This window comes from Streptopelia decaocto (assembly GCF_964273445.1).
Source record: "Streptopelia decaocto genome assembly, chromosome: 23".
NCBI classification, from domain to species: domain Eukaryota; kingdom Metazoa; phylum Chordata; class Aves; order Columbiformes; family Columbidae; genus Streptopelia; species Streptopelia decaocto.
Genome location: NC_138678.1, coordinates 3,840,959 through 3,866,745, shown reverse-complemented (window position 1 = coordinate 3,866,745; position 25,787 = coordinate 3,840,959). Strand labels below are relative to the sequence as shown.

Genomic DNA, 25,787 nt, shown 5'->3' with positions numbered 1-25,787 from the left:
GGGTTATTTTCACTGTGGTTTCAAAACTATCTTTCTGGCTCCACTTACAGCAGGTAATAGCTCAGCTTGGAGAATTACACGTTGTCTGGGCTGTGATGGCCCCAGCTCTCTGCAATGCTCCCCTGGCAGCCCGCGGCCTGGGTGACCCCGTCTCTGCTGTCCCCACGTCTGTCCAGCTCATCTGTGGCTGTGGCGGCGCTGGGAACAAGGTGAGGGATGGCGGCTCTAAGTGCTTGGCGTAATATTTCAGATAGATGGAGAAGCTTTGTACTCTATTGTCACAACATACCCATTAATACCTTCTGATGTACCAGCAGCCAGGTCCTGCGTGTGAAAGCTGGACAGGACCGGCTGTTGTGCCCCAGATGCTGGTGAGCGAGATCCCATATATTACACCGTGTGAATTATGTGTCATATTAGAGCAATATAGTTTTAAAGGGCATCTTTCAGGCACAAACTAGCTTTTTCCCACACTTGACTGATCACACAAATAACTGTGATTAAAGGTCAAGTGCCTGGGTTTTTCTGTTTTACTCCTTAAAAATTTATATGCGAAAGAAAACCTGGAAGTTAACATAGCATGAAATTGTTATGCAGTTATGAGCCTTTGACGACGACTAAATATCACTTTTCTTCCTGGGTGGTTTGAAAAATCTCCAGTAATAATGGGTCACTTCTTCTGGTTTCCGCTCGCGGAAGATTATAAATAAATCCTGTCTTTTACTTGGAATGTGATGGAGGTTTGGCCATCCGCATTTGTGACACGGGTCCCCAGGGCTGTACCCCGGGCTGGCGGCTCCGCAGCAGCACCGCGCTGACCCACTGAGCTTTCCCGGCCAGCAGAGTGTTGGTAAATGAACAGGGATTTTCTCGCTGGTCAAACTAATGCATTTGTGCAGAATGGCCACAGCAGCAGCATCTTCCACAGCGCTGGCCAAGTGCCCCAGTTTTCCGACAGATTTATACTCAGACGCAATGCCTCCCAAACCTCTAGAAAGCAAACATGCTTTAGGTGTTAAAGGCAAGATCCCCGTGGAACAGGTTAAAGAAATGTTGCGCTTGGGTTTTTGAGCCGGTAGCTGGCTTGCTTGGGACCCTGATCCTGCAGCGACTTTCACATACGGTTAAATGTATTCACATGGGCGGTCTTGGTGACTTCAAGGAGAGAGTACTTAGAAGCTGTGGCACGAGGCAAATGAACTGCAATCACCGTATCTAATGAATCCTATTATGCAATGTGCAAATTGGAGTCTGATTGGCAGCAGGCTCCAGGAGGATACCTGCTGCGGTAAGCGTCTGCGTGTGTGAGGCACCACGGAGCTGCGGTTTCGGAGTCCAACACGGAGGTGTTCAGGTGCAGCGTTTGTGCAGACACAGGGCGCTGCCGTTCCCTGCCACGCTGTGCTTCCGTCAGCGTTCACACGGACACGTTCACCAGTTGCTGCCCCCAGCAGGCCCCACTGCACCTCCTTTTATGGCAGGTTTTGGTTTAGTTGGGCTGCCAGCATGAACCAGCGCTCAGCTCAGTGTCTGGACACATCCCAACGCTCTGGGTGCTCCCCATACCTGCCGAGCCGGCGGCTGGAGCAGTGGTACCAGCCAGCCCAAAGCTCAGCCCGTTCTGGCGGGATCGTGCGATGAGACAGAGCTGTTGGGGCGTCGGACTGCAGCCACCATTAGGCTTCAGAGTGAACACCGCCCAAGAGCACGTGCCCGCCCTCGCCACGCCCCTTCCCGCCGAGCGCCGCCGCGGATTGGCCGAGCCGGCCGGTGTCCGCGCCCCGCCCCCGTTGACAAGCGCGCGGCGGCGGCTTCCTCGGGGCGTGCGGAGTCGGTGGCGCTATGGCGACCGCGCGCGGCGGCGGCGGCTTCTTCGGGGCGCTGCTGCCGGTGCTGCTGCCGCTGCTGCTGCCGCCGGGACCGCCCCGCGCCGCCGCCGAGCAGGGTGAGTCGCTCCTGGCCGAGCCGTGTCCGTCGCGCTCCGGACCCCCGGCCGCCTTGGTCGCCCGCGGCGGGTCGGGCTGCGCGTTGCGGCGGGACCGGGCGGGCTTTTCCTTCCTCCCCCCGGTGTCGTTGCCAGCCCCGCGGGCGCGTCGGTGGTTCCGTGGGGCGGATGCGCCGTCGCTCCCCGGGGAGCGGGACCCGCGCGGGGAGCGGGATGGGGGTGATCGGGTCAGCACGGGGTTCCGGAGCCAGGGGACTCCGATGTCCCGGTCACCGGGGGCGCTGGGAGGAACGAGCTCCCGCGGCGGCCGCTGCCCGCGCAGCGCTGCCGGTGCCGGTGCCGAGCTGCCCGCGCCGCACACGGGAGCGGAGCGGCGGGAGCAACCCGCACCGCAGCCCCAACGCGGGGTGAAGCCCCGAGGTCGGTGCGCGGGGCCCCGTGTCCCGGAGCGCTCGCCGGGGCAGGGACCGGCCGAGGACACGTCCGCACGTTACCCGGTGTCACATCTGAGACACGACTTGCTGTCGGGGATTGCATCTCTGCGTGGTGGAACCGTGGATTTGGGGAAATACCTCTTCCTGCCAAGCAGAGAATTGGCTGTTTTGTGCAGAGAGGACGTGGTCATTCAGGGAAATTCCTGTTTCGAGGCAACCACCAGTGCCTTTTGGTTCCAGGACAGCAGGCTGCGGGCACGGTGCGGTTGTAGTGTTGTCTGGTGGTGTCAGAGGGATTGTCCTGCAGAGTCCCTACGGAAGGACTGCAGCTGTCCCTGGGACATCACCCTCATTAGGCTAGGGTGCTAATTGTGTAACTGAGGTCTGCTCTGGATGTGCAGCCCAAAGCTCTTCAGCGCGAGTCCTGCTCGGTGCTCATGCGGTGACGCGGTGGCCGGCGGAGCTGGAGCGGGAGCTGTTCCCTCTGCTTGGGGACCCGAGCCCTGCTTGGGTGTGTGGGAAGGGGTGGACGGCGATGAGCTTCCCAACAGGCTGGGTGGGTATTTACTGGCGTTCCCTGGGTCAGAGCATTTGCTTTCTGACATGTTGTCTTCCCTGCAGTTGTCCTTCTGGATTCAAAGGAATCACAAGCGGAGCTGGGCTGGACCTCACACCCGTCAAACGGGGTAGGTGTGGGGTGGGACGGTCCCTCTGTGCTGCAGGGATGGGCTGCCCTGGGTGCTCAGCAGTGTCTGACACCCACACGTGGAGCTGGTGCAGGGGGGTGGCAGCCGGGGGGTCTCCTGGAGCCAGGGCGGGTGGGCAGCTCGGTGCACACTGTCGTGTTGATCAGCGATGGGCATCAGAATGTTTGTCCTGTTCCAGCTAAAACTTCTGCTGGCAGAGAAGCTGCTGTTCATGAAGATATTTGTCCTTGTGTGATAGCGTGGCTGGTGTCACGTCTCCTTGGCCATCTTTCACTTCTCTGGTAGCCCAGCCCCATCTGGCATCATGCTGCATGGTGATGCTGTGCACTGCACCTTCCCAGGGACACAAAACTCGGGGCATGTGTGGGAAGTAAAGGCTCCGGCTTCTCAGTAGATCATGCGTCCAGTTCCATAATAGACTTCATTTCAGAAGGTCTGATGCTAGTGCCCTGTTCCTGGTTGTGTCTCCCTGCTTGCAGCTCTGCAAAGGTCGCGGGTGTTGTTTTGTCCAGAAGCATCACAGTGTTACTGCAGCTTGTGGTTTTGGTGCTTTAAGGACTTTTAGTGCTGATGATATAATGGCCTGTGGGTGGAGAGACTTACGATGGTCATTTTTATACTGATCTGTGTGTTTCTGCTGGGGCAGCTGGTTCTTGTGGCAGCTCCCGAGCTGTTACAGCCCTTTGTTCTTTCCCTAGTGGGAAGAAATCAGCGGTGTGGATGAGCACTACAAGCCGATACGCACGTACCAGGTCTGCAATGTCATGGAGCCAAACCAGAACAACTGGCTGCAGACGGGCTGGATTGCCAGGCGCGACGGCCAGAGGATCTTCATCGAGCTGAAGTTCACCCTGCGGGACTGCAACAGCATCCCCGGTGTGATGGGCACCTGCAAGGAGACTTTCAACCTGTACTACGTCGAGTCGGACTCCGACCTGGGCCGTAGCGTCCACGAGAGCAAGCACACCAAGATCGACACCATCGCTGCTGATGAGAGCTTCACGCAGGGCGACCTGGGTGAGCGCAAGATGAAGCTGAACACCGAGCTGAGGGAGATCGGGCACCTGAGCAAGAGAGGCTTCCACCTGGGCTTCCAGGACGTGGGCGCCTGCGTGGCGCTGGTCTCCGTGCGGGTCTATTACAAGAAGTGCCTCGCCACCGTGCAGAACCTGGCCATGTTTCCGGACACGGTGGCGGAGACGGCCTTTGCGACTTTGGTGGAGGTTAAGGGCACTTGTGTCGCCCACGCCGAAGTGGATGTGGATAACCCCCCCCGGATGCACTGCAGCGCGGAGGGCGAGTGGCTGGTCCCTATCGGGAAATGCGCGTGTGCGCCTGGCTTTGAGGAGAAGGACGGGGGTTGCAGAGGTAAAGGTGTCCGTCGTGTCCTCTGGCCGTTTTTGTCTGTCCGTGTTGCTGCCAGGCTGCTCCAGTCTGCCTGGTGCCTCAGCACAGCTCAGAGGAGCGGAATTGCCTTTTGTCAGCAATATGATTCTTTTAGTTGATTGCAGCTCCTCAGCTCACAGCCAGACCTTAATTTGAAGGGTGGCAATTGGGTAAACGGGGCGTGTTGCCGGGAGCTGCTCTGCAGCGCGGTGTTGGCTGGGCAGACGTGCCAAGGCTCTGATCACCACCAGCCACTTCCCACAGCTTTATCTGTAACCATAAAATTACTCTAGAACATTAATATCCCCATTGTCATGCTTTAGACACGAGAATTTGATGACTTTACAGCTTGCAAGGTTGTGTTTAGTGACAGCTGTAGAAATGGATCTAACCTCGACCTCAGCGGGTGTCCCTCTGCTGAACCCGCTGCGGTGACCACTCGATCTCTGTTTCGAAGGCGAGTGAGAGCCCGGGAAGGGATCGACCCTGAGCGTGGGACACCGGCTGCCACGCTGCTCCTCCTTTTCACCTCCCCAAATGAGTCCCACACACGTCGGTTCCCCGTGTTAAGTCACACGGTGCAGTAGGAGAATGAGCTTTTCCTGAGGATTCGGGTCTCCCCGTCAGGAGCTACTTGAGGCTTTTCAGATTTAAATAGTGCCGCCCGTGCCACCCTGCGGGGTGGAAGCCTTTCCCGGCGCTCTGGGTCGCGGCTGTTCGCTCGGTGCCCTCCTTAAGGAGATCTTATTAGAACTATTGAATTGAAGTCTCAGCGCTGTTGGTTGCTTCGGCGGCTGTGTGGCAGCTCGCCGTGCTTTCCCCATCTGTTTGGAGTGGGAATTTACATAGCGAGTCCCAGAAGGCTTTCGCAAATGTTTCAGGTTTCTCTGTGTTGAGTTTAAATAATTCATAATCTCTATGGAAAAATATTTGAAGTAATTTAATGGACATAATTAAGTATTTCCCCCTCTCACAGAAAGCAGGTCATTAGTCGCTCTCTGTGGAGCAGCATCTGATGTCTGGTCAAACAGTTTTTAGGGGTTGAAAGTTCTTGGTGGTTTAGCGTAGCACTAAGCGAATAGCTTTAGATGATTTCTGATGAAAGCATCCAGGGCTGCGGAAATTATTCAACAAGGACAAAAGCTCTGGAGGGGGAGGCAGGTGGACGGGGTGGGAGTTTGGGGATGTCAGAACAGCCAAGAGATGGCACAGCACGTCTGGTTCCGCGGCCGAGGTCCCCTGGCGGTGGCTCTGGAGGGCTCAGCGGGTGCGAGTCCCTTGGATTCTTCTTGCCCATTAAACTTCTTGACCACAATCTCTGCAGCAAGAATGGGCTTTATTTCCCACCAAACTGTTGAAGCTGTTTGAACTAAATCACAAAGCTCTAGTATCCCTGTAACCATGATATAAGTGCTGAAATCACCCTGCTGCTGAGAGAACATTTGTATCCTCACACTGGAATGAGGAGAGATGAAAAAGGACTAATAGGATTTACAGTGCTGCTAATTACTGCTGCAAGGAAGCCGAGCCCTCGTGCTGTCCGTCTGTCCGTGTCGCAGCACTTCTCCGGAGAGGCCCCAGCGCAGCCGACACAGCTTTGCATGTTTCTGATGAATCATTTCAGTGACGGCTCAAATCCAGCCATCTCCAGGGTGGAACCGAGCAGCGTTAGCATCTGTTTAACATCTACTCTCCAATAAGAGGAGAGGTTCTGTCACTGTAAATACACTTAACTGCTTTTCTTGTCTAATATATATCTGTAGCCAGATGCTGGTTTGCACTTACTCTGATCTTAAAACCTGTTTCCAGCAGATGCAGGGCAGGCAAGTGAGGAGTCCTCTTGCTCTGTAGCTGATTACCCGTCCATCCCCGTTTTATTTTCAGTAGCCTGCTTGGCACTGATGCCTTTGTACCCTTCATTTTACCAGACATGAGCTGTGGCCCCTTCGTGCCACCGACTTTGTGGTGCATTGCAATAGCTTTTGTGTAAATCAAACTGTGATGTGCAGGATCTGTCTGACATTTGCTGTGAAGTTGTCTCTTTCTGCTTCATCTTTCCCATCCAATCCCTTGTAATATCTGCAAGGAGAATTTCAACAAAGCCCAAGGTTAATATTTACCAGCCAGATTTGCTGCAAATGAGACAACTTCAACCAGACGTTGAATTAATATGATGGAGACCAGTTGCTAAAAATAGCTGTCAGCCACTCTTCTTTGACAGAAACGTAAATTTGTGCTGGAGTTAAGTTTCCTTCTCAATTTATTTCCCTCCTCTCCTGTTGGCAGCAGCAGGAGCCGGGTCTGCGCTGCCACGTACAGGGAACGGTCCCAGCACTGCGCTCCTCATGGTACATGATGGTCTATTAGCGGGCTGTAGCGCTTGCCTACGTGGGGATGATGCTACTGAAACCAGTTTTAGGGAGGAAATAGTTTCTAGTGCTTTGTCAGGATTTTTAATCCATGTTTTGAAGTGAACTCGATGTGGGCAGCCAGAACAGGTGTGACACTTCGGGTGCTCTCGGGCGAGGGGGGACCTGGCCAGTGCCGCTTCGTGGTCCTGTGGGACACGTGCACGGGTTTTTCCTCTCTTGCAATAAGCAGCAAGTGCTGTTGCTTTTCAGGCAGGGGAAGCCTCACACAAGAAGTCCCATCAGGGACTTGGTGGCGGTGGCAGCCCCTGGGCAGGAGGAGCAGCCCTGATGTCCCCCGTGACTGTTTGAAAAGGGGAATAGAAGAAGTTCCCCCCCTTTTCTGCATTACTGAATGGACTTTTGAGCAGCATGTCAGATTCAACATTCCACGCACAGGACACGAGGAAGATTTACCATATCTCAGGTAGAAAGCAAGAGAAAATAACAGCCCTTGGCCTTGTTCTTTTGCACCTTCGCTTATAAAGCACGTTGGTGTTCTGGGCTCCTGCTCCAGCGATGCGTTGCCCCCCAGGCAGTCTGTCCCAGCACCGCGCTCTCCTTGTGTTGAACACAAATTGACCTTGCAGTCACTTAAGCTTATAACTTGTTGTCCTAGCGCCAGCGAGCAGCGAGGACGCTCCTCTCCGAGCAGATTGTGCCTCGCTGCAGATCGCTCAGGAAAGTCAATATTATCTTTCCTGTGCTTGGCTTCTGAAACAGTAGGGGAACAAATGGATAACAAAGCCTTTGAGAAGATCATCCTGCGTGTTGCGAGTAGCACAGCACCGCAGCTGTGAATACTGTGGAATCGAATAGTTTCTTCCTTATTGCCAGCTGTTAGTTGGACGTAAACTTGGCCGCTGTTTTGAGCAAATTGGAAAGGATGCGTTTGGACAGGTGGTGCGTGGCCAGGGCTTGCTGGTGCTGGACAGAAGGTTGGGGTGGGAGTGGGAAGTGGCACCAGTAAGATGCTTTCCTGTGCATTGCATCTGTCCCACCAAGGCACCATGTGACCACAGTGTCCTTAGATGGAAAAGAAATAGTTCAACTGACAGTTACGAGAAACTTAGAATAAATTACAGCATTTTGTCATTGAGTGTGAAGAGACCTCCTGAAGCCCAAGGTCTGCTTTTCCACTTAAACACAAAAAAGATGGATCCAAACGTACAGCACTCGGGGCTTTTGATTTGTTTCATCTCTTATACATTAGCTTACAAACCTGTATGCGCTTCTGGAGTTTATTTTATCTTCTGGCTGATGCTTGAGTATTATGCATAATAAGTTTATTTCTTTTCTCCTAGGATTCTGTAGGTTGCATAAAGCACCAGGTTTTCCTTTCACCGCTGCCGCAGCCGCCGCTGTCCTGCAGCCAAACACGCGGGTTTGCGGCTCTCGGCAGGGCTGGCGCTGGGCTCACCGTGGCCGCCGTGGGATGGGGAATGGGGCTGTGTGAGTAAACCTGTGCCTGCCCCAAAGGAATAATTGCTGATGAAACTTGTACAGCAGTGTCCTTTCTGGGGTATGGTTTGGCTTTCTCCTCCGGGGTCTCGTGTTCTAGCAGAACGCAGCTGGAGCAACTTGTGACCTGGGCGAAGTGTCGTTTTGAAGGCATGCAGAGCTTTGTACCAAATCAACTCGGAGTATCTGTCCCCCTGTCCATTTGCAGCCTCTGTGGTACCTGCGATGCCTCGTGGTAGATGCTGCTTCCCATCAGTTGTGCACGTGGAACACCCATGTAAAATATGCTTTATCTTCAGACTTTTTTTGGAGTAATGGTCAAGCTTTGAGATATTTATTATTTGGGATTGCTTATTATATTGCTGTTCTCCAGTGTGTCTGAAATAGTTATGGCTGTGGAAATTGCGGCAGAGCCAGACACAGATTACTCCATGACACTTAATTTTAGAGCAAACTACTCAGAAAATTACCAGCATCACTATTTGTTTGCAGAATTCTTGTCAGGCTTAAGCTTATAGATACCTGGCTGCTGGATGAACATGCTGATTGTTGTGCTGGAATATGGGGGCAGCGAATCTTGCCCATGGCGAAGGGTGTTTGTGCGAGATCCAGCGTGTGGTGGGAACAGGGCATGTTGGAGAGGCCGGTCGGTCAGTCCTTCCAGGGAATGGTTCTGTAGAATCATCAGGGAGCTGAGAGAGACAACAGCAAATTGCAGTTGGCTGGGTGGATGTGCCTGCTTTAGTGTGTCCTTGAGGAAAATTCCCGTATAAATAGCCATGAGGTTCTGTTCAGTACTGGAGCACTGAATTCAAGCACATGCATTCCTTTAGGTATTTCAAGACTGGCGGCTGTGTTGGTGCAGAGCTGCTCGGATTCCTCCGTGGAAACAGAACTTGGCTCCGCTATGTGGCCGCCTGGTCCCCAGGGTGGGCGGCAGAGGGGGCATCTCCTTTAAACTTGCCGAGTTACAGGATTGCATCTTCACTGGCTCGTCCAGTCTGTCTGTCTGCTCTTCCAGAGACTCTCTTTTCCCTGGGAGGTGAGTTGCAGGCATTGTGGTCCCAGAGATGTGCTGCACGTGGGAGCCGTGGGGCTGCGGGACAGGGATGCTCTCCAGACAGGGGCTTTGCCTGGAGCCAAACGGCTCCGTGGGACAACGCTCACAGGAGCTTCACTTGAACAGCAACCACGATCAGCCCCGGAGCTCGCACAGCCCTGCAGCCCAGTTGTCTACGTAACATACTTAGTCTCTTTTAATCACTGTTCAGTGATTAGCAAGAGAAAGCTGCTCAAACTCTGATGCCCTCTTGCTGATTCATCAGCATCTCTTCTGCCGCTTTTTAAGACAAAACTTGGACATGCGGCTGACTGTGGCTTAGGAAGCGCTGAGATCCTTGCTGGTGAAGGAGCAGCTGCAGCATCCTCAGTGGCACAGGCTGGGTGTGCGGGGACGCGTCCTCCCCTCGACAGACCCATCGCTCCCATCCGAGGAGATGGTAAGAGAAACCCTTCCCGTGGCTGCACCGTGCTGGGTAACCTGCCGAGCTGCAGCACAAGTCAGTGTTGCTTGTTCTGCTCCGAGTTTGATCGTGTGTGCGCACAGTGTTGTATCGAGGAGGGAACACGTGCTCCCGCTGTCAGCAAGATGAATAAGGCATGCCTGCCCAACGGGGATTAGCTTGTGTGGGCAGCAATGATGGAGCTGGAGAGAGGCAATTAATCTGTCTGACCCGTCCAGCTGCTTCTCTGGCTCTAGGAGAATGTATTATTGAATTTTATTATTTAATAATTAAGTTGCAGTAGTACCAGAGGACAAGATGTGGGATAGAAAATAGTGTACAAAAAAGAGAATTTCATTCCAGAAATTGATGGCCCGATCTCTTGAGACCTGCCGCATACCCACTGCAAAAATGAGCACTGCGAAATGACACGGACACCTAAGCCAGCTGGGGACCAAGAAAAACACTTGTAGGCTGAGGTGGAAGAGGGTGGGAGTTTATCTGAGAAAAGAAATGGAGATGCACACATGATGCATCACATGTTCGGGGGCGCTTTTGTTCTTCTCAAGGGTGAGATTCAGACAACCAGGGAACAAAATTAACCAGTAAGCCCAACAGCTGATCTGCGCCCAGGTTCCTTGTGGGATGTGCTTGCACGGGGTCGTGATGCCCGTGTTCCTGGGAAATGCAAACCGAGGCGTTTTGTGCACTTATTAACTGACATAACTTCTGACAAATGCTTTTGTAAACTTCTCCTGGTTATTAGAAAACGAGGCGGCTCGAGGAGGCCAAATCCGCTGCTTTCTGCAGGCTTTGCTTGCGCTGGGTGTCACGACAGCACGAGATCTTGTCTGGCAAGGAGCGAGGCTTTTAGGCAGCTCTCGAAAGGCTGAATCTGTTACGTAAGAAAAGCAGGAATATCTGATGTGCGCTGCTGCTCCAAGCTGTGCCAGCGGCCGGGGCCATGGGGCCGTGGGGGCACAGCCCTTGCTGTTGCGGCCCCTCTGTCCGTGCTGCAGGACGTGGGATTTCTGAAGCCCTTGCAGCAGATGAAATCACCTCCCCTTAAATGTTCACCTGTTTTCAGCGTCCCCGGGAAGAATCCTCCCCACCCGGCGCTGTGTCTGGTGCTTTGTCCTCAGATCACAGCTGTAGCTGCCAGTTTTATATCATGCTAAAAATTAATGAACCGGAGTGCACTGGAATAATCTGCTTTAAAAGGAACAGTCTCAGCAGCCAAGTCCTTAGAAATGATGAGAGGGCTGCGCTAGCGGAGCTGTTCATCTGGGAACTTTACAAGTGATTAAGTTTAAATATTCAGGGGGGCGCAGGGGGGACAGACAGCAGCACTGCATCGGGAAGATGAAGCAGCCAAGCAAAACATGGGTGCTGCTGTTGGGCTGGAAATCCAGCTGAGACCAAGTCCCGGCCCTGCTGGGGTCACTGCTCAGCCCCAGGGACCCCGTGCAGGTGGGGGTGCTGGGGGCACCCAGCAGTGACAGGGACACCCTTGTTCACAGGCTGTTTCCTTGTCAGGTGCTTCAGACTGACGCAGTTGTGAACTGCCCTGGGGAGTTCTGCAGCCTCTTTAGTTCTTTTTGCAAAGTCTTTCATGCAGAAATAGCTTCTGGGTGTCCTGCTGCAGGTATTGCTTGTAGTAACGATCAAGCCAATCCTTGACCAGCACGTGAATAACTTGTTTGCTTCTGTATCAAAGGTACTTTTCAAAGGATAAGGGAAGCCTGTGTATGGCCTATAAAAGCAAATTTATAGACTGTTGTTCATCTTCAGTACATACCTCGCTGCCCGCGGTGACTGCTGTGTAATCCGCCGTGATAAAGCTGTTGCTGCCACTGGCCTTGCAGATTGGGTTTGTGTATGAAGCTCTGGTGGCTGAGGAGGTCTCCAGCTTCTCCACTGCAATATTCCTCCCCTTTTGGGGTTGCTGCTCTGTCTTGCTGTGGCTCCCATGTCATTTCTGCGCTGCTCACCTGCCTCTAAACCCTAAGCCACGTGTTTTCCATATCCTGCGTCATTCTGCAGCCACTTCATCCCCCATGTCCCTCCAGATCTTTAAGGTCCCTTCCAACCCAAACCATTCCATGGCTCTATGATCCCTCTTGGTGCCAGGGTCGTGCAGGCACTCAGGAGAGGTCGCCTGGAGGGTGGGATCTGCTGGCGAGTGGCAGGCAAAGGAAACGGGGAGATGCCGTCATCAAACGTGTCCCCATCCACCTGGGGATGTTCTGCCCATAACTCCCTCTCTCTCTTTTCAGCTTGTCTTCCTGGATTTTACAAGCTTTCCCTCCGTCTCCCTCTCTGCTCCCCTTGCCCTGAGCACAGCTTCACGCATGAGGAGGCCTCCACGTTCTGTTTGTGCCAGAAGAACTACTCCAGGTCCCCGTCAGACCCGCCATCTGCCTCCTGCACACGTACGTCTCGCTGGGATGGCGGCTCTTTGTCAAAGGAGGATGCGGGGATGCAGACGCTGCGCCTGCCCTGCAGCGCAGAGCCCGACGGTGCCCGGGGGCTGTCCATACTGTCCCCTGCCCCGGGATGCGTGTCCCTGGGGTCCCATCTGCACCAGGTGCTGCCGCCACAGGGAATTGATGGGGGGGTCTGTCCCTAATGCCACGGAGCTCGCAGTCTGATGAGACAGACGTGCGGTTGGGCTTGCAGACACCTCAGTATAACGAAGGCACAGTCACTTAGTCGATATAGTTCACAGATTTTAATTAAATGGCCTCTAGTTAATTGGATTGGGCCCCAGCTGCTCCGGTGATGGATGCTGCGGAGCTGCCTGCGCAGCCATGAGACACGCGAGCCACAGGCTCCCCGGGCGCTTCTCCATGCTGTGAGCTGTGTCGTGCTGTGTGTAACGTGTCCCTGCAGGGTGATCCTCCGTCCTGTGTCCCCACCATGCTGCCTGCATCGGTGCCTCCGCGTCCCCTTGTGCTGCCATGCGCTTTGGCTGCCCAGGGCTGTGCTTCGTTCTGCACCGGTGCCTGTGCTGCTGCTGCCAGGGGACCCGCAGGTTTGTCGTCCCCGGCAGCACCTGCATGTCCCAGTGCCCATACACGAACGCTCTTCTGCTTGCAGGCCCGCCCTCGGCGCCGAGGAACCTGGTGTACAGCCTGCGGCAGTCCTCGCTGGTGCTGCACTGGAGCGCCCCGGCCGACGCGGGCGGCCGCAGCGACCTGACCTACAGCCTGTGGTGCGGCCGCTGCCCCGCGGCGCTGCATGGCGGCTGCGAGCGCTGCGGCAGCGCCGTGGGCTTCGTGCCGCAGCAGACGGGGCTGGTGGAGCCGACAGTCACCCTGGTGAACCTGCTGCCTCATGCCAACTACACCATCCGCGTGGCGGCCGTCAACGGCGTCTCGGGCCTCGGCCCGCTGTCGGGGCAGCCGTACGCTGAGGTCAATGTCTCCACTGGCCTCACAGGTACGGCTGCCGCGTAGCGCACGTGGTTTGTCCCCCGTGGCACCGCTGCCACCCCCTATGTCACCTCCGGGGTGTGTGGGGCTCAGTGTGCAGGTCTGGGGTTTTGTGGGTCTGGAGGTGACGTGGGCACCGTCCTTGGGCTCTGTCCTGATCCTCACAGTTGGCTGCGATGGTACAGACGTGGCGCTCGGTGGTGGCACAAGTGGGAGAGGAGGTGGAGAGCGGCCTGTGGCACTGCCAGGGGTTTGGGTTGGTGCCGGGGGAGCCTGTGGCCCCGCTGTCCCCCACGGCGCTGTGGCAGCGAGTGTGGTGACAGCCAGCGCTCCGAAGGGACAAGTCCGCTCTGTGCTCCGGCTGCACTTTGAATTTACAAGTCACAAAAAAGCACTTCCAAAGAAACAACATTTTCAGCCCATTCACAAAAACTCTCCTTAAAATAGACAGTTCAAATATGGGCTGTCCTTTGGAAACACAAAGATTGATTTCTTCTCTCTCCTGTGCCGGTTTGTCGCACAATTTCTTGCTCAAGCGTCCCCTCCAGTTCATGTTTCACGTGTCTATTCCCGCATGCGAGGACAGCGAGCATCCAACCTCCACCCGCATGGGGCTGTCGCCGGCTGGAGGGGTTGGATCCCACCTTGGTTGTTCATGGTGCCTCAGGAAAATCAGCTCTGGCTTGTTGTGTCCTTGTCTGTTCCTCTGCGGTTATGTTATTAATTTGCATGAAAACCTTTTGCCAAGCTACGGTTAATGGAGACAGATGATCCTCACATACCTCTTGGCAGGAATTGGCCAACAATTTCATCTGAAGAGATTAAACTTTGATCTTGTTATAAATAATTTTCCCACCACTTGATCAAATGTTTTTGCACGTGTTGCTGCTTTCTCTTCCCTCACACGACAATTTCTGCGGATGCTCCGGGTGGATGCTGTGCCGCAGACTGCTCCTCGCTGGACGTGTCACTCCTCATTAGGATCTTGGCTGCTCAAGGATGGATTTAGCTCTGGGAAGTTCTTCTGTCTCCTGAGGTCAGGCTGTTCCTGAGACAGTGTACAAGCTAAGGAGGGGCAAGCTTAATGAGGGCTCTTAATGAGCTGTATCTCCAGAGGCTTCTGCCTGGTGTTGGGCAGGGGACTGGGCTCAGGAGCTGCCGCATCCCATGGGTCAGGGCAGCAAGGGCCGTGTCCTCTGAAGAGTGAAGCAACAGATCTGTGGTACCAACCTGTGCCTGAGCGTTTGTCCAATACAGCTTTTCTTCTGGGTAAGGGGGAATCTCAGCCCCTGACTCCACGCTGCTCCTGAAGGACCTGGAATGTGCATAAAGAATATGGCCTAATTAATCTTGGAATCTCTTCAAAATCTATGTCTCTTGTTGAGCCGTCAACTCTCCGGATGCAGATGGTGGCTCAGAATCAGCCGAGCAGCTGAGACTCAGGAAGGTTCTTGAAACACTCGTGTTTGTTGCTGCAGGAGGTGTCCCCTGTGCAGGAGGGATTGCCAGGCAGGACCCCTCCATCCCCAGGGTAGCCCAAGTCCCCTTGTGTTGGTACCGTGGGCCAGTGACAGGGATGGTGAACCATGGATGGTGTGTGGAGGTGTCACTTCCATCGCGTCCTGCACCCTGGAGCCCCCGGCCGTGGGAGCCCATTGCAGAACTGGATGGGGCCGGGGATCAGGAGCGAGGGGGCTCTGGGCGGCTGGTGGCGGTGACTTCCACGATGCGATGGCCTCGCGATGTCATCTGCAGCAGCAGGGGAGCTCCGGCTGCAGATATGCAAACTCAGAGGGAAAATTAAACAAAGAAACAAGACCCTATTTAGCTGTCAGATGCCGGCTCCTCTAAATATAGCTCAGAGTGCAGCTTTCACGCTGCCCTTCCCCTTCAGCAGTCACAAGAGGGAATTAGTGGTTGTTCATTGTATTTGCAGGGGAAAAGAAAAGATGCTATTTAGTCTGCAGGAGGCAAAATTAATACTGTGTTTTTTCTAATCTTGTCCCAGCATGGGGCTAAATAAAAGTGTTTGAGGAGCTGTTTACCTGAAGGAGCAGAGCCATGTTAACTATGTAAATGTGCACTCTGGGACGCTGTCATTTATATTCCCCGCAGGTATCGGCTCCTGTCTTAAAGGGCTTTTAAATCTGTTGCAGATTAATAATGCAGCCAGTGCCGAAACGCGTTCTCCTTTCTCGGGCTGTGGAGAAGTGGTTTGTGCTGAATTAGCGCCTCTGAAGTCGACTCCTCTGCTTGTTGCTGCTGCAGCCCCAGCCCGGGGGGCTCGGGGTGGGCTGACCCAGGGTGAGGGGGCTCACATGGGGGGTCTGTGCCCTCTGTACCATGAGAACCAGACCTGCGAGAGCCGCACGGTAACTGGTGAATCATCTGGTTCAGACAGAGGGACCCTGGGCAGGAGTGCAGGACATGGTGCCCACCCTGGCTTGATGCTTTCTCTGCTGGTACACTGGTTAATTAAGAGGCATAAACCCACATAAAAAGCAATGAAGTTTATAAAGTCAGGCAGAGCGGTGAATAATTTAGTGTTTCCTTTTCCAGAATAGAGGCAATGTTAGGGGAGCTTAAAATATTGATGGGAAACACATTTTTTTTTCACAGTGTGAAATGCTTTTTAGTCTCTGTGATTTGCTTTAATCCCTTTTAAACATGTTTGAAGCCGGTGCCTGCTCTTCTGGCATGTGCCATGGGTTCTGCTCTACAGCCCGCCACTGAGTGTGGGTTTTCCTGGTGACTTTGTTAACAGCCAGGACACCTTGTTCAGGTTTGTTCAGTCTGTTTGCTAGAGTCAGAGATACAGGAGGGCACCTGTGTGATATTTTATTGATGGGAATTGTATAGAACACCGAGGAGGACTTAGTTTGCAGGAGCAAAACCGAAGTTAAGCGAGCTGGAGCCAAACCTGGGCACAACGGGAGCAGTTGGCAAGTGCATCTGGCATGGTGAGAGGCACTAAACGGGAGCACACGTGCCAGGAGGACGGTGCAGCTGCAAATGTGCTGACGAGGAGTCCACAGCCGCTGCAGAGCAGCTCTCCCGTCCGTGTGTCCTACAGCCCTCCTGCCCCAGGGCTCTATTCTGCACTTCCAGCCATCATTAGCAGCAGGTTCAGAGCGCTGGCCGCTCAGACCCCTCTGCAGCACCGTGGGCGGACGGTGCCTTTAGGATTTTGTGCTTGTTTTCCATCAGAGTGTTACTGGCTGCCCACAGATTACAAAGCTGTTGTATTTTTACCATCACCTTCTCCTGTTGGATGATCACCAGCTTGGAGTTTGCCCTATTTTAATCCCGATGCAGATGGAGGAAACTGGTATCTGCAAAAGAAGCGTGTTCTTCAGCTGTTTAAATTGTTAAAGTTTTTACTGCGGCATCACATGGCAGATGCAGAAATGAAGTAACCGCAACTGAACACGTTCGTGCTGACATGGGACTCGCGGCCGCGCTGGATATGAGGATGGAGATTAAATTCCCTGTAACGTGTGATCTCCTGGTTGCACTTGGTGGTTCAGAACCAGAATGGCTGATGCGTGGTGGCATGTGGTGTCACCGGCCGTGTCCCCGGGGCCCTGGTGGGCTGTGCTGGGCCAATGCGGGGGGTTTGGGTGACGGGGGAGCAGGGGATGCTCTACTCTGGCAACTCCACCATCATCCGCTGCTTTCCCCTCTGCTTTTTCAGCCCCGACTCCTGTCACCAACATCCGCACCGATAAAGTCGAGCAGAAGAGCGTCTCCTTGTCGTGGCAGGAGCCGGGGTCCCCCAACGGCACCGAGTACGAGGTCAAGTACTATGAGAAGGTGGGCGCTGGGTCTGGGGACGGCTCCGGCTCTCAGTGGCAGGTGGGAGGGCGCGTGTCTGTACGCGGTGCTGTTGTGAAGGTTTTGCTGGCACCTGTAGGGACGGGGAGTGCTTCACGTGGGGGCCGATGAGGTGTTTTCCTCTCTGAGAGCATTATGCAATCTGCTTATGCAACTTCTAGGAAATTTAGGGGTTTTTTTTTAGAGTTCATGTTAATTAGTGGGTTTTTTCCCCCCATCTGTGCAGCAAGATTTCATCCAGTCCTAATGCTGACATCTCCCTGGGAAAAAGAGTAAAGCTAATAATTTTAATTCATTATTCTTTTTATTTTTAATGCGTTGGATGGCTTTTTTCACAGACATTAGAAATGTGGGGTTTGGGTGCTTGCCATAGCCAGCTAGACAGGGACTGATAAACCATATGGGGTTTCTGGATCTTTGATGAGATGACACCTGTGTCCATAGCCTGGGAAAGTGTTGGACCTTGTGGTCTCCACTGGTTGGGGACTGAGGGTCACCGAACCTGTGACCTTAGTGAGCTGCGAGTGGCTTTACACACAGGAGGGGACACCAGCAAACATTGTTGTGACAGTCTCTTAATTTTAAACATAGCTGTTATTTGGCAAGTGCGGCTGGTTAAGAATTTTAGAAGAAATACTGATGGGCAGAGAGCGGGGACAATGCTGTGAAAGAAAATAAATGCAGTTTATGACACGGTGCCACAAATTACCTTATCTGCATGTGCTCAGGCTCGTTATGAAACTGATTGCATGTCGAGCAAACTGTGCAGGTGACACATTGGCATTCTGTATTTAGAAACAAGCTACCTTGAAGCTGATTCATATTAATGTGATTTTCGGCATCTGATAGATTTGAAAGGAGGAATCTGTGGGTGAGGGCGAATGGTGAAGCCTGAGACGGTAATTCCTGAGCAAATGGGCTGCAGCAACAGGATGCTCAGGGTATGTGAATGAGGAATCGTCCTGCTCAGGTAGGGAATTCTAACTATAGTTTAGTGATCAGTCACTGAAATGAGGCTCTTGATGCCGACATGAAAATTAACTTAGTGTCTAATCTTTGCTTTTAGAGACATACTTTAACTATGGAGATTCAGAGGGAAAAGTGTATCAAATGGAGAATAAATTTCTAGCAATGAGACATCTAGTGAATGTATTCTTTCTGGTGAAGGTTTTATGTGTGGATAGGACACAGCTGTGCTGCGCCTGCTCCACGGCACAGCTGTCTGTCCAGCTGCAGCGCAGGTATCTCATTATTTCACAGGATCAGAGAGATCAAAGTTACTCAACTGTGAAAACCACATCAACGGCCGTGACGGTCAATAACTTGAAGCCTGGCACCCTCTATATTTTCCAAATCCGGACATCTTCCTCGCTGGACTATGGGAACTCCAGCCCCAGTATTGAAGTGAAGACGCTGGCAGAGCGTAAGTGTTGGCGACGCTCAGCGCGTCGTGCTCGCACACGCAGACATGGACTCTGGGCTGCCGCGGGGACGCTGCTGTCCCGGCCCGGGTGCTCTCGGTTCCATGGAGCAGCATCTGTTCCTCTGGCTCTGAGCGCAGCTTTTAATTGCATTTTCCTGTTGGAGTTTCACAAGGCTGCTGCCTGTCGGCGTGTCCTGGGGTGTCTGTCCTCATTCAGGGCAGCACCAGTGAGGGCAGCCGGTCACAGGACAGACTCCGGAGCAGAGGGAGGCAGGAGCAGCCGGGGGACCCGGCTGGATTTGCGTCCCAGGCAGGAGATGGCCACTCACCCCATGGCCATCCTGGCTTGGGAGGCACTGGCCGGGTTGGCCGCTTGTCTGGGTATGGTCAGCCAGCATCAGTGCTGTTTGCTGTGTCTTTTCCTTCCCACAGTTTCCGTTCGTAACTATAGTCCAGAAGCATCTTATTTCACTGACTAAAAGAGGGCTTGGAGAGGTGCTTGGGCTTCAGCTTAATAACCCACCCTGGCTGGAAATGAAAGCCCTGAGATGGCTGGCTCAGTACGACTCGCACAGATTGTGTTTAACAGGGCTTTAAATTGCATCCATTTGCCACACAGAAGACATTTTCAGAATGAATTGAAGCCAATAAAAATTTTATATAGAATGTAGCTTTCTAATACCTCCGTTTGCAGAAGCGGGAAGGGAAGGGATTAATGTGATGAAGGAAAACTATTTGTAAGCCATAAATTTTAATATGTCCCTCCGATAAACAGGAACCTCAGCGCTGATTAACAAAGGCGGTGGGGCAGCGCGGGGGCTGTTCTGTCACACCCGCAGCGCTGCCCTGCACGCTGCTCTGATTGCACCAGCTCGAGCTTTGAAAACCCAACCTGAATGCGAATTGTTGCGAGGATGGTGAAGAGCAGCCTGGTGCTGCGGGCGAATTGTCCCCCAGCCTCGCTGGTGGCCGCAGGCTGGGGCTGCCCCACCCCTGGGACCTGCCCCAGGGACACGGTGACCAGCTCCACTTCCCTCCCGCAGTGACAGTGGCCTCCAGCGAGCAGAACCCTGTCCTCACCATCACGGTGGTGGCCATCGCGGGGCTGACGGTGCTGGTGTCCATGGTCATCGGCGTCATGGTCTGGAGGAGGTGAGCAGAGCGGGGGTGCAGGCTGAGGGTTGGGGTAGCGGGGGGTGGCAGCGAAGCCCTCGGGGGCTGTGGGCAGCGCTGGTGCTCGGTGCGGGCACTGGGTTGAGCAGCCTGTGGCTCCTCGTGCTGCGGGGCTGGACTCCGGCGCTGAGCGCTGCGGCGTGAGGCGGGAGCCGCTGCCCAGATAACGTGTGCACCTTCCTTCCTGCAGACAGTGTGGGTACAGCAAAGCCAGCCAGGACGGCGACGAGGAGCTGTACTTCCACTGTAAGTGAAGCCCAGCCGGTGCGACTGCGTGGGGACGCCTGCGTTTGTTGCTATGAATAACCAGCTCCTGACAAAGCAGCCCCGAGTCCTCGCCTTTGAAGTGTTGTCATCCCGCGTTATCCCAGCGCAGGGCTCAGCACAGCGAGGTCTCTGGGGACAGCAGGCTTGACAGCTTCATAAGCCGGTGTCCGTCCTTCCCGCGCGCGGGTCACCGCCGTGCCGAAGGAAAGGGGGATGCTTTTGGCATTCCACGGGGAAGATGAATTATTCCGTCCGCTTTTCACAAGCGGCTACATGAGAATACAGCTTTGTTTTCTGGGGCTACTCTTGATTATTGAGCAGCAATAATTTTACAGACAACAGTTGTCAAAGGAAACTCGGATGTCAGGATTGATGGGTTTATTTGATTCCTGGCATATGCCTGTGAAGCACACACACGCTGTTCTGCTCCCCAGAGCGTTTCGGAAGCAGCAGAGCCTGCGTGCCCCTGGCTTTGGAGGGCCTGGCACTGCCGAGCTGCCCTTGGGAGCTTGCCGAAGGTTTTCCATGGCGAGGGGAGCGTGGCAGCTGCCCGGTCTCGGTGAAGGAATGGAGCCGAGGTGGCAGGGGAGTTCTCGCGTGGCGCAGGAGCTGCGCAAGGTGAAGGAGCTGCTCTCCTTGAACCCGGGGGTTGTGGCAGTGGAGCAGAGCCATTAGGTTCATTTAATCCCACAGGATGTTTCCCAGCAGCCTTAAAGCTGAGGCTTTTGCTTTGCTTATAAAAAGGTGGCGTGTTAGTCCTGCCAGCCAAGCTGGAGATGGATGAAGCGCAAGAGCACTTCCCAGGACAAGCGGGCAGGACTCTGCCCAGCCTTTCCCGCACCCTTTAGGTGTCTCCTCCTTTCTTGCAGTTAAAATACCGACCAGGAGGACGTACATCGACCCTGACACTTGCGAAGACCCCGTGCAGGCTGTGCACCTCTTTGCTAAAGAGCTGGATAACGCCAGTGTTAAAATCGAGAGGATCATCGGGACAGGCAAGTTCTTCCCCTGCGGGTCGGTGGCCGTGCCGCGGGTCGGTGGCCGTGCCGCGGGTCGGTGGCCGTGCCGCGGGTCGGTGGTCATTGCGTGCAAGCTCTGCCCAACTTGCCGGTGTCCCCCGAGGCAGTTCCTTGTCCTGTGGCACCGGCAGCGCCGCGGGCCCTGGCTCTGGCCTCAGGGGTATGTGCTGGCACTGGGGAGACGGGAGGGTGCTGGTGTTTTGTTTGGGAGCCTCATTTCACATTCCCGGGTGTTTTCCTGCGGCACTCGGTACAGCCAGCCACGTGAGGTGTGGACCAGAAAGCATCAGCAATTATCTGCATCTGGGCAGTTTGACAGCAGCATGAAAACTATAAATATGTGAACTTAATGCTTTATTGATTTTCATCAACTTCACTGCCTAAAACTTAAAAGCAAATTAAAATCCCCTCACCAGGCCCTAGAGCCTTAATCACGAATGTGTGCCAGATCATGGGAAACACAATTATTCTTTGTCGTTCCTTTTCCTAAAGATAAATTCAGCCGCAGAAAAGGAAGAGGTGGAGGAAGGGGCTTGGCCACCAGCTTAAAGGACAGAGTGGAAGGGAAGAGGACATGGAGGGGAAGGGGAGGTTGTCTCTGTAGCTGCTGAGCGGAGCAGCGAGACTAATCCCACATACCTTTCAGAAGCAAAACGATGTTTGAAAAGTCAAGAAAGAGATTAGTCAGGAAGACATTTAACTATAAGGAATTTAGGAGTGCATTTGTCTCACTGCTGACCTGACAAGTACCTGGCTTTCAAATCAATAAAGCTTTTCATAGCTACACATTTTTTGCTGTAAAGCCAATATTGGCCTTTTATGCTATGAATTTGGCAGCTCCTGTTGTCAAGAGCGTGGCTGTGCCTCCGGCTGCAGGAATCCCGTGTGCGGGGCTGGGGGCAGAATGGGGACGGCCCAGGGAGCAGGAACTCACTGCCTGAGGGTTAATCTTCTTTTCGTGGGCAAAAGCACAATATGCACTTGAGCAGAGTGTGGGGAGGATGGCTTAGAGGGGTAGGAGGAAGAAATTCCATTGCATTTTCACACGTTTATAGCATCACGTTCTAAACTTGTTCGAAGGGCTGTGCGTGCAGCACAGGTGGGGGAAGCTGGTACAATAGACTCTGCGGGGGAAACTCACGGCCGTGCGGGGATGCCTGCGCTTCTGAGTTTGTGCATTGGCAAATCCTCTGATTAACAATGGGAAAATCTTGCTTGTCTACTCAGCCAGACACATCACTTGTGCTACAGAGATGCACTTTATGGTCCCAAAGCAAAGAAAATGTCCTCTCAAGGGAAGGTGACTTCCCAGAAGAGGCTGGCTGCCCTTTGCTTTATAGCAGGTGTATATATATATATATATATATATATATATATATATATATATATACACATATATGTATAACCTGTCCTTATAGTGCTTTGCAGCAGCTCAGTAAAACATCGTCCCTCCACCATGATGCTGAAAGCCATGAGGAAGCGGAGGTCGGCCAGCACGGAGCTGGGCTGGAAATGGCAGCGGGGTGTGTGCCCGCCATGGCGCGGGGCCGGGCCGCGCGGGACGTCCCGCCACGGCGTGGCGGCTGTTTAACCCGCGTCTCTGCCGCGCAGGGGAGTTCGGAGAGATCTGCCGGGGCTGCCTGAAGCTGCCCAGCAAGCGGGAGCTGCCGGTGGCCATCCAGACCCTGCGCGCCGGCTGCTCCGCGGCGCAGCAGCGCTGCTTCCTGGCCGAGGCCTCCACCATGGGCCAGTTTGACCACACCAACGTCCTGCGCTTGGAGGGCGTCATCACCAGAGGTGAGGGGACGTCACCAGAGGTGAGGGGATGTCACCACAAGGGGCCCTGGGTGGTGCAACATGGGCAGCCTGAGGCTCTCGGGCAGGCGATGTGCTTAAGCTGTTGCTTTGGGTGATGACCCAGTGCTGGAGATGCAATACTGCTGCTCTCTGGAAATCAGGCGTTTCCTTATGCATTAGCTGTTTTAGCATTCTGATGATTAATAAAATGCCTATGGCGAGATTAATAAATCCGGGTAGTGGCACTGGCTTAGCAGCAAAACTGCACTCTTAATAAAAGCAAATTGAAGTGAGGTTCTGTCAGTAAAACAGATGACTCTGCCGGCTCCCGGCTCTCGTGGGAGTGGGTGCGCTGAACTAGTCTGCAGTTGCTGTAGTTAAATGGATATCCATGTAAATCCAAAGAAACATGAGCACGTGTGCTGATTTTAATTAGCTTTTTTATTGGGTGGGGAAGTATCTATGTCCTGAGTCCTGGGCCAAGCTGATTGCTGTTGCTTTCGCTGGGTAGTCCCGCATGTGGCTCAGTGTTCTGATAAAGGGAGCAGCTGATATTGGGATCCCAGCTGGAACACAGGGAAGCCTCGGACCCACAGCTCATTGCAAATGGCCTGGGATAAAGTCAGCGTGTCCGTGGTAGCCAGGCGGTGCGGGCTGACCGCGCTGGGCTCAGCACCCGCTTTCCGACGGCTGCGGCATCAGGACTGCCCAGGCAGCTGCAGGGCTGACGCGGGGTCCTGGTCTGTCTGTGCAGGGAGCACCATGATGATCGTGATGGAGTACATGGGGAACGGCGTGCTGGACTCCTTCCTCAGGGTGAGCGCTGGGCTGGGCTGCTGGGCTCTGCCGCTGGCCTGGGCACCACTCACCTTTGGCTTCTCCTCCTCTTTTTTTACAGAAGCACGAGGGGCAGTTCACGGCCGCCCAGCTCCTGTGCATGCTGCAGGGCATTGCCTCGGGCATGAAGTACCTGGCAGAGATGGGGTACATACATAAAAGCCTCGCTGCCCACAAAGTCCTTGTGAACAGCAGCCTGGCTTGCAAAATAACGGGTTTCAGGCAGCCACAAGAAGATAAGATGGAGACCATCTTCTCCACCATGGTAAGCTGCCTTTCCCAATTCTACCATCAACATTCTCTGAAAGCGAAATGCTGACAGGAGCCCCAGCTTCTCCTATGGCCACAGGGCGGGGCTGTGGCTTTGGGGTCAAGGTCTCCCTGCTGTTGATTGCAATCAGCTGTGGTGTCACCTGCTTCCCCCAGTGCATCCAGAGGGCTCTGCAGATGCTGAGATGGGGGTTGCTAATTAAAGGAGAGCAAGCTGGGGTGGAGGGACTGTGTGTTTGCACAGCTCTGAAATGGTTTTATTAAATATTAATGTATAAAATGCCATCAGCTCTTCCCGGAGACATTCTCCTCTCCCATTAATATTTCAGGACTCTCACTCCCATGCAGCATAGGGTTGCACAGCCATTTTAAAAGATTCAGGCAGAAGTTCTCTTGGTAGTAACCCTGCATGTGGCACATGGGCTTGCTCGGTGTCCACCCTGCGGTGCCGGGGAGGGCCCGAGGAACAGCCGCCCAGGAATCGTGTGTGCGAACGGGTCACCTCCCCTCTGCCCTGCAGCGGGGGAAGAGCCTGGTGCTGTGGTCGGCCCCCGAAGCCATCCAGTATCACCACTTCAGCCCGGCCAGCGACGTCTGGAGCTTCGGCATCGTCATGTGGGAAGTCATGTCCTACGGAGAGAGGCCCTACTGGGACATGTCCAACCAGGACGTGAGTCCGGCGGTCGCGGGGGAGCCGGTGACGTTGCCATTGCTAATGGTGTGGGGCGAGGAGCTGCTGCTGCTCCCCGTTCGAGCTGTGGGGAGGGAGGTTTGTCCCAGGTGTTTGCTTGTGATCTGACCCATCCCCTGCCCTCCTGTGCCACCGCAGGTGCTGAAGGCCGTGGAGGACGGGTTCCGCCTGCCCGCCCCCGCAAACTGCCAGCCGCCCCTGCACCAGCTGATGCTCGACTGCTGGCAGAAGGACCGCAGCCAGAGACCCAAGTTCTCGCACATCCACAACATCCTGAGCAAGATGCTGCAGAGCCTGGAGTCCCCGCAGTGCCCCAGCTCCACCTGCCCCAGGTGACACCTCTGGCTTTGCCCGCTCTGCCGGTCCCTGCTCGGCCGCGCCGTGTCCTGCTCCCCGCTCACCGCCCCGCTCTGTCGGCAGGTCCCGCGGCACGGCCATCCCCCTCACCCAGCGCACCTTCTCGGCTTTCCCGGCTTTCAGCTCTGTGGGTGAGTGGCTGGAGGCGATAGAAATGGGCAGGTACAAAGACAACTTCACCGCTGCGGGCTACTGCTACCTGGAATCGGTGGCCAGGATGACAGCCCAGTAAGTGAACTGCTTCACTGGCAATAACCTTGTGTTGCTGGGCGCAGCGTGAGCGAGCTCTGCGTTGCAGTTACAGTCAGGCGTCTCTGAACAAGACAGATCTTCCAAAACGTGTCTGTAAGAGCTCGCTGGCGCAGGTTGGGCTGCATGTGTGGTGCATCTCGGTTGCTGGTTTTTGAAGCTGAGATTTAAACCTGCAGTTTCTGACAGGAGCAGTGTTGACCAGAAAGCCAAGTCAAACCTGGTGCAATTCACTGATAACCTGTTGTGCGGGCGGCAGGGCCAGGAGCCCTCTCACGCCTGCTGTGCGCACGTTCCTGACTCCCGGTCAGGGTCCGTGTTGCTTTGGCTGGGGGGGCAGGTTGGGGGCCTCACTCTGGCAGGTCCACAGTGGCTGGTTAGTCTGAAACCTGCGCTGCCCTTGCCCGGGAGGAGTCGGTGTCGGGGCACTTCACCGTTAGGGCTTGTTTTGGGGGCTGACATGGGGCTCGTTTTGCAGAGATGTCATCAGCCTGGGGATCACGCTGCCGGAGCACCAGAAGACCATCCTGAGCGGGATCCAGACCCTCCGGGCGCAGGTGATCCGGATGCACGGCCGCGGCGTGCAGGTGTGA

At 54.5% G+C, this 25,787-nt stretch overlaps 2 protein-coding genes across 2 annotated transcripts in view; one reads left to right on the top strand and one right to left on the bottom strand.

Moving 5' to 3' along the window:
* Positions 1 to 25,787, bottom strand: part of UTP11 (UTP11 small subunit processome component) — a 175,802-nt gene that overhangs the window by 92,437 nt on the left and 57,578 nt on the right. The window lies entirely within an intron of this gene.
* On the top strand, positions 1,843 to 25,787 carry EPHA10 (EPH receptor A10; the record flags this gene model as incomplete). Its single annotated transcript, XM_082071561.1, has 17 exons — positions 1,843 to 1,945; positions 3,001 to 3,065; positions 3,785 to 4,454; positions 12,120 to 12,275; positions 12,943 to 13,284; positions 16,972 to 17,090; positions 18,372 to 18,534; positions 19,578 to 19,686; positions 19,898 to 19,953; positions 20,844 to 20,969; positions 22,605 to 22,790; positions 23,545 to 23,606; positions 23,689 to 23,892; positions 24,418 to 24,567; positions 24,727 to 24,920; positions 25,009 to 25,173; positions 25,673 to 25,787. The coding sequence occupies 17 exons, from the start codon at positions 1,843 to 1,845 to the stop codon at positions 25,785 to 25,787; spliced, it is 2,985 nt and encodes a 994-aa protein (XP_081927687.1).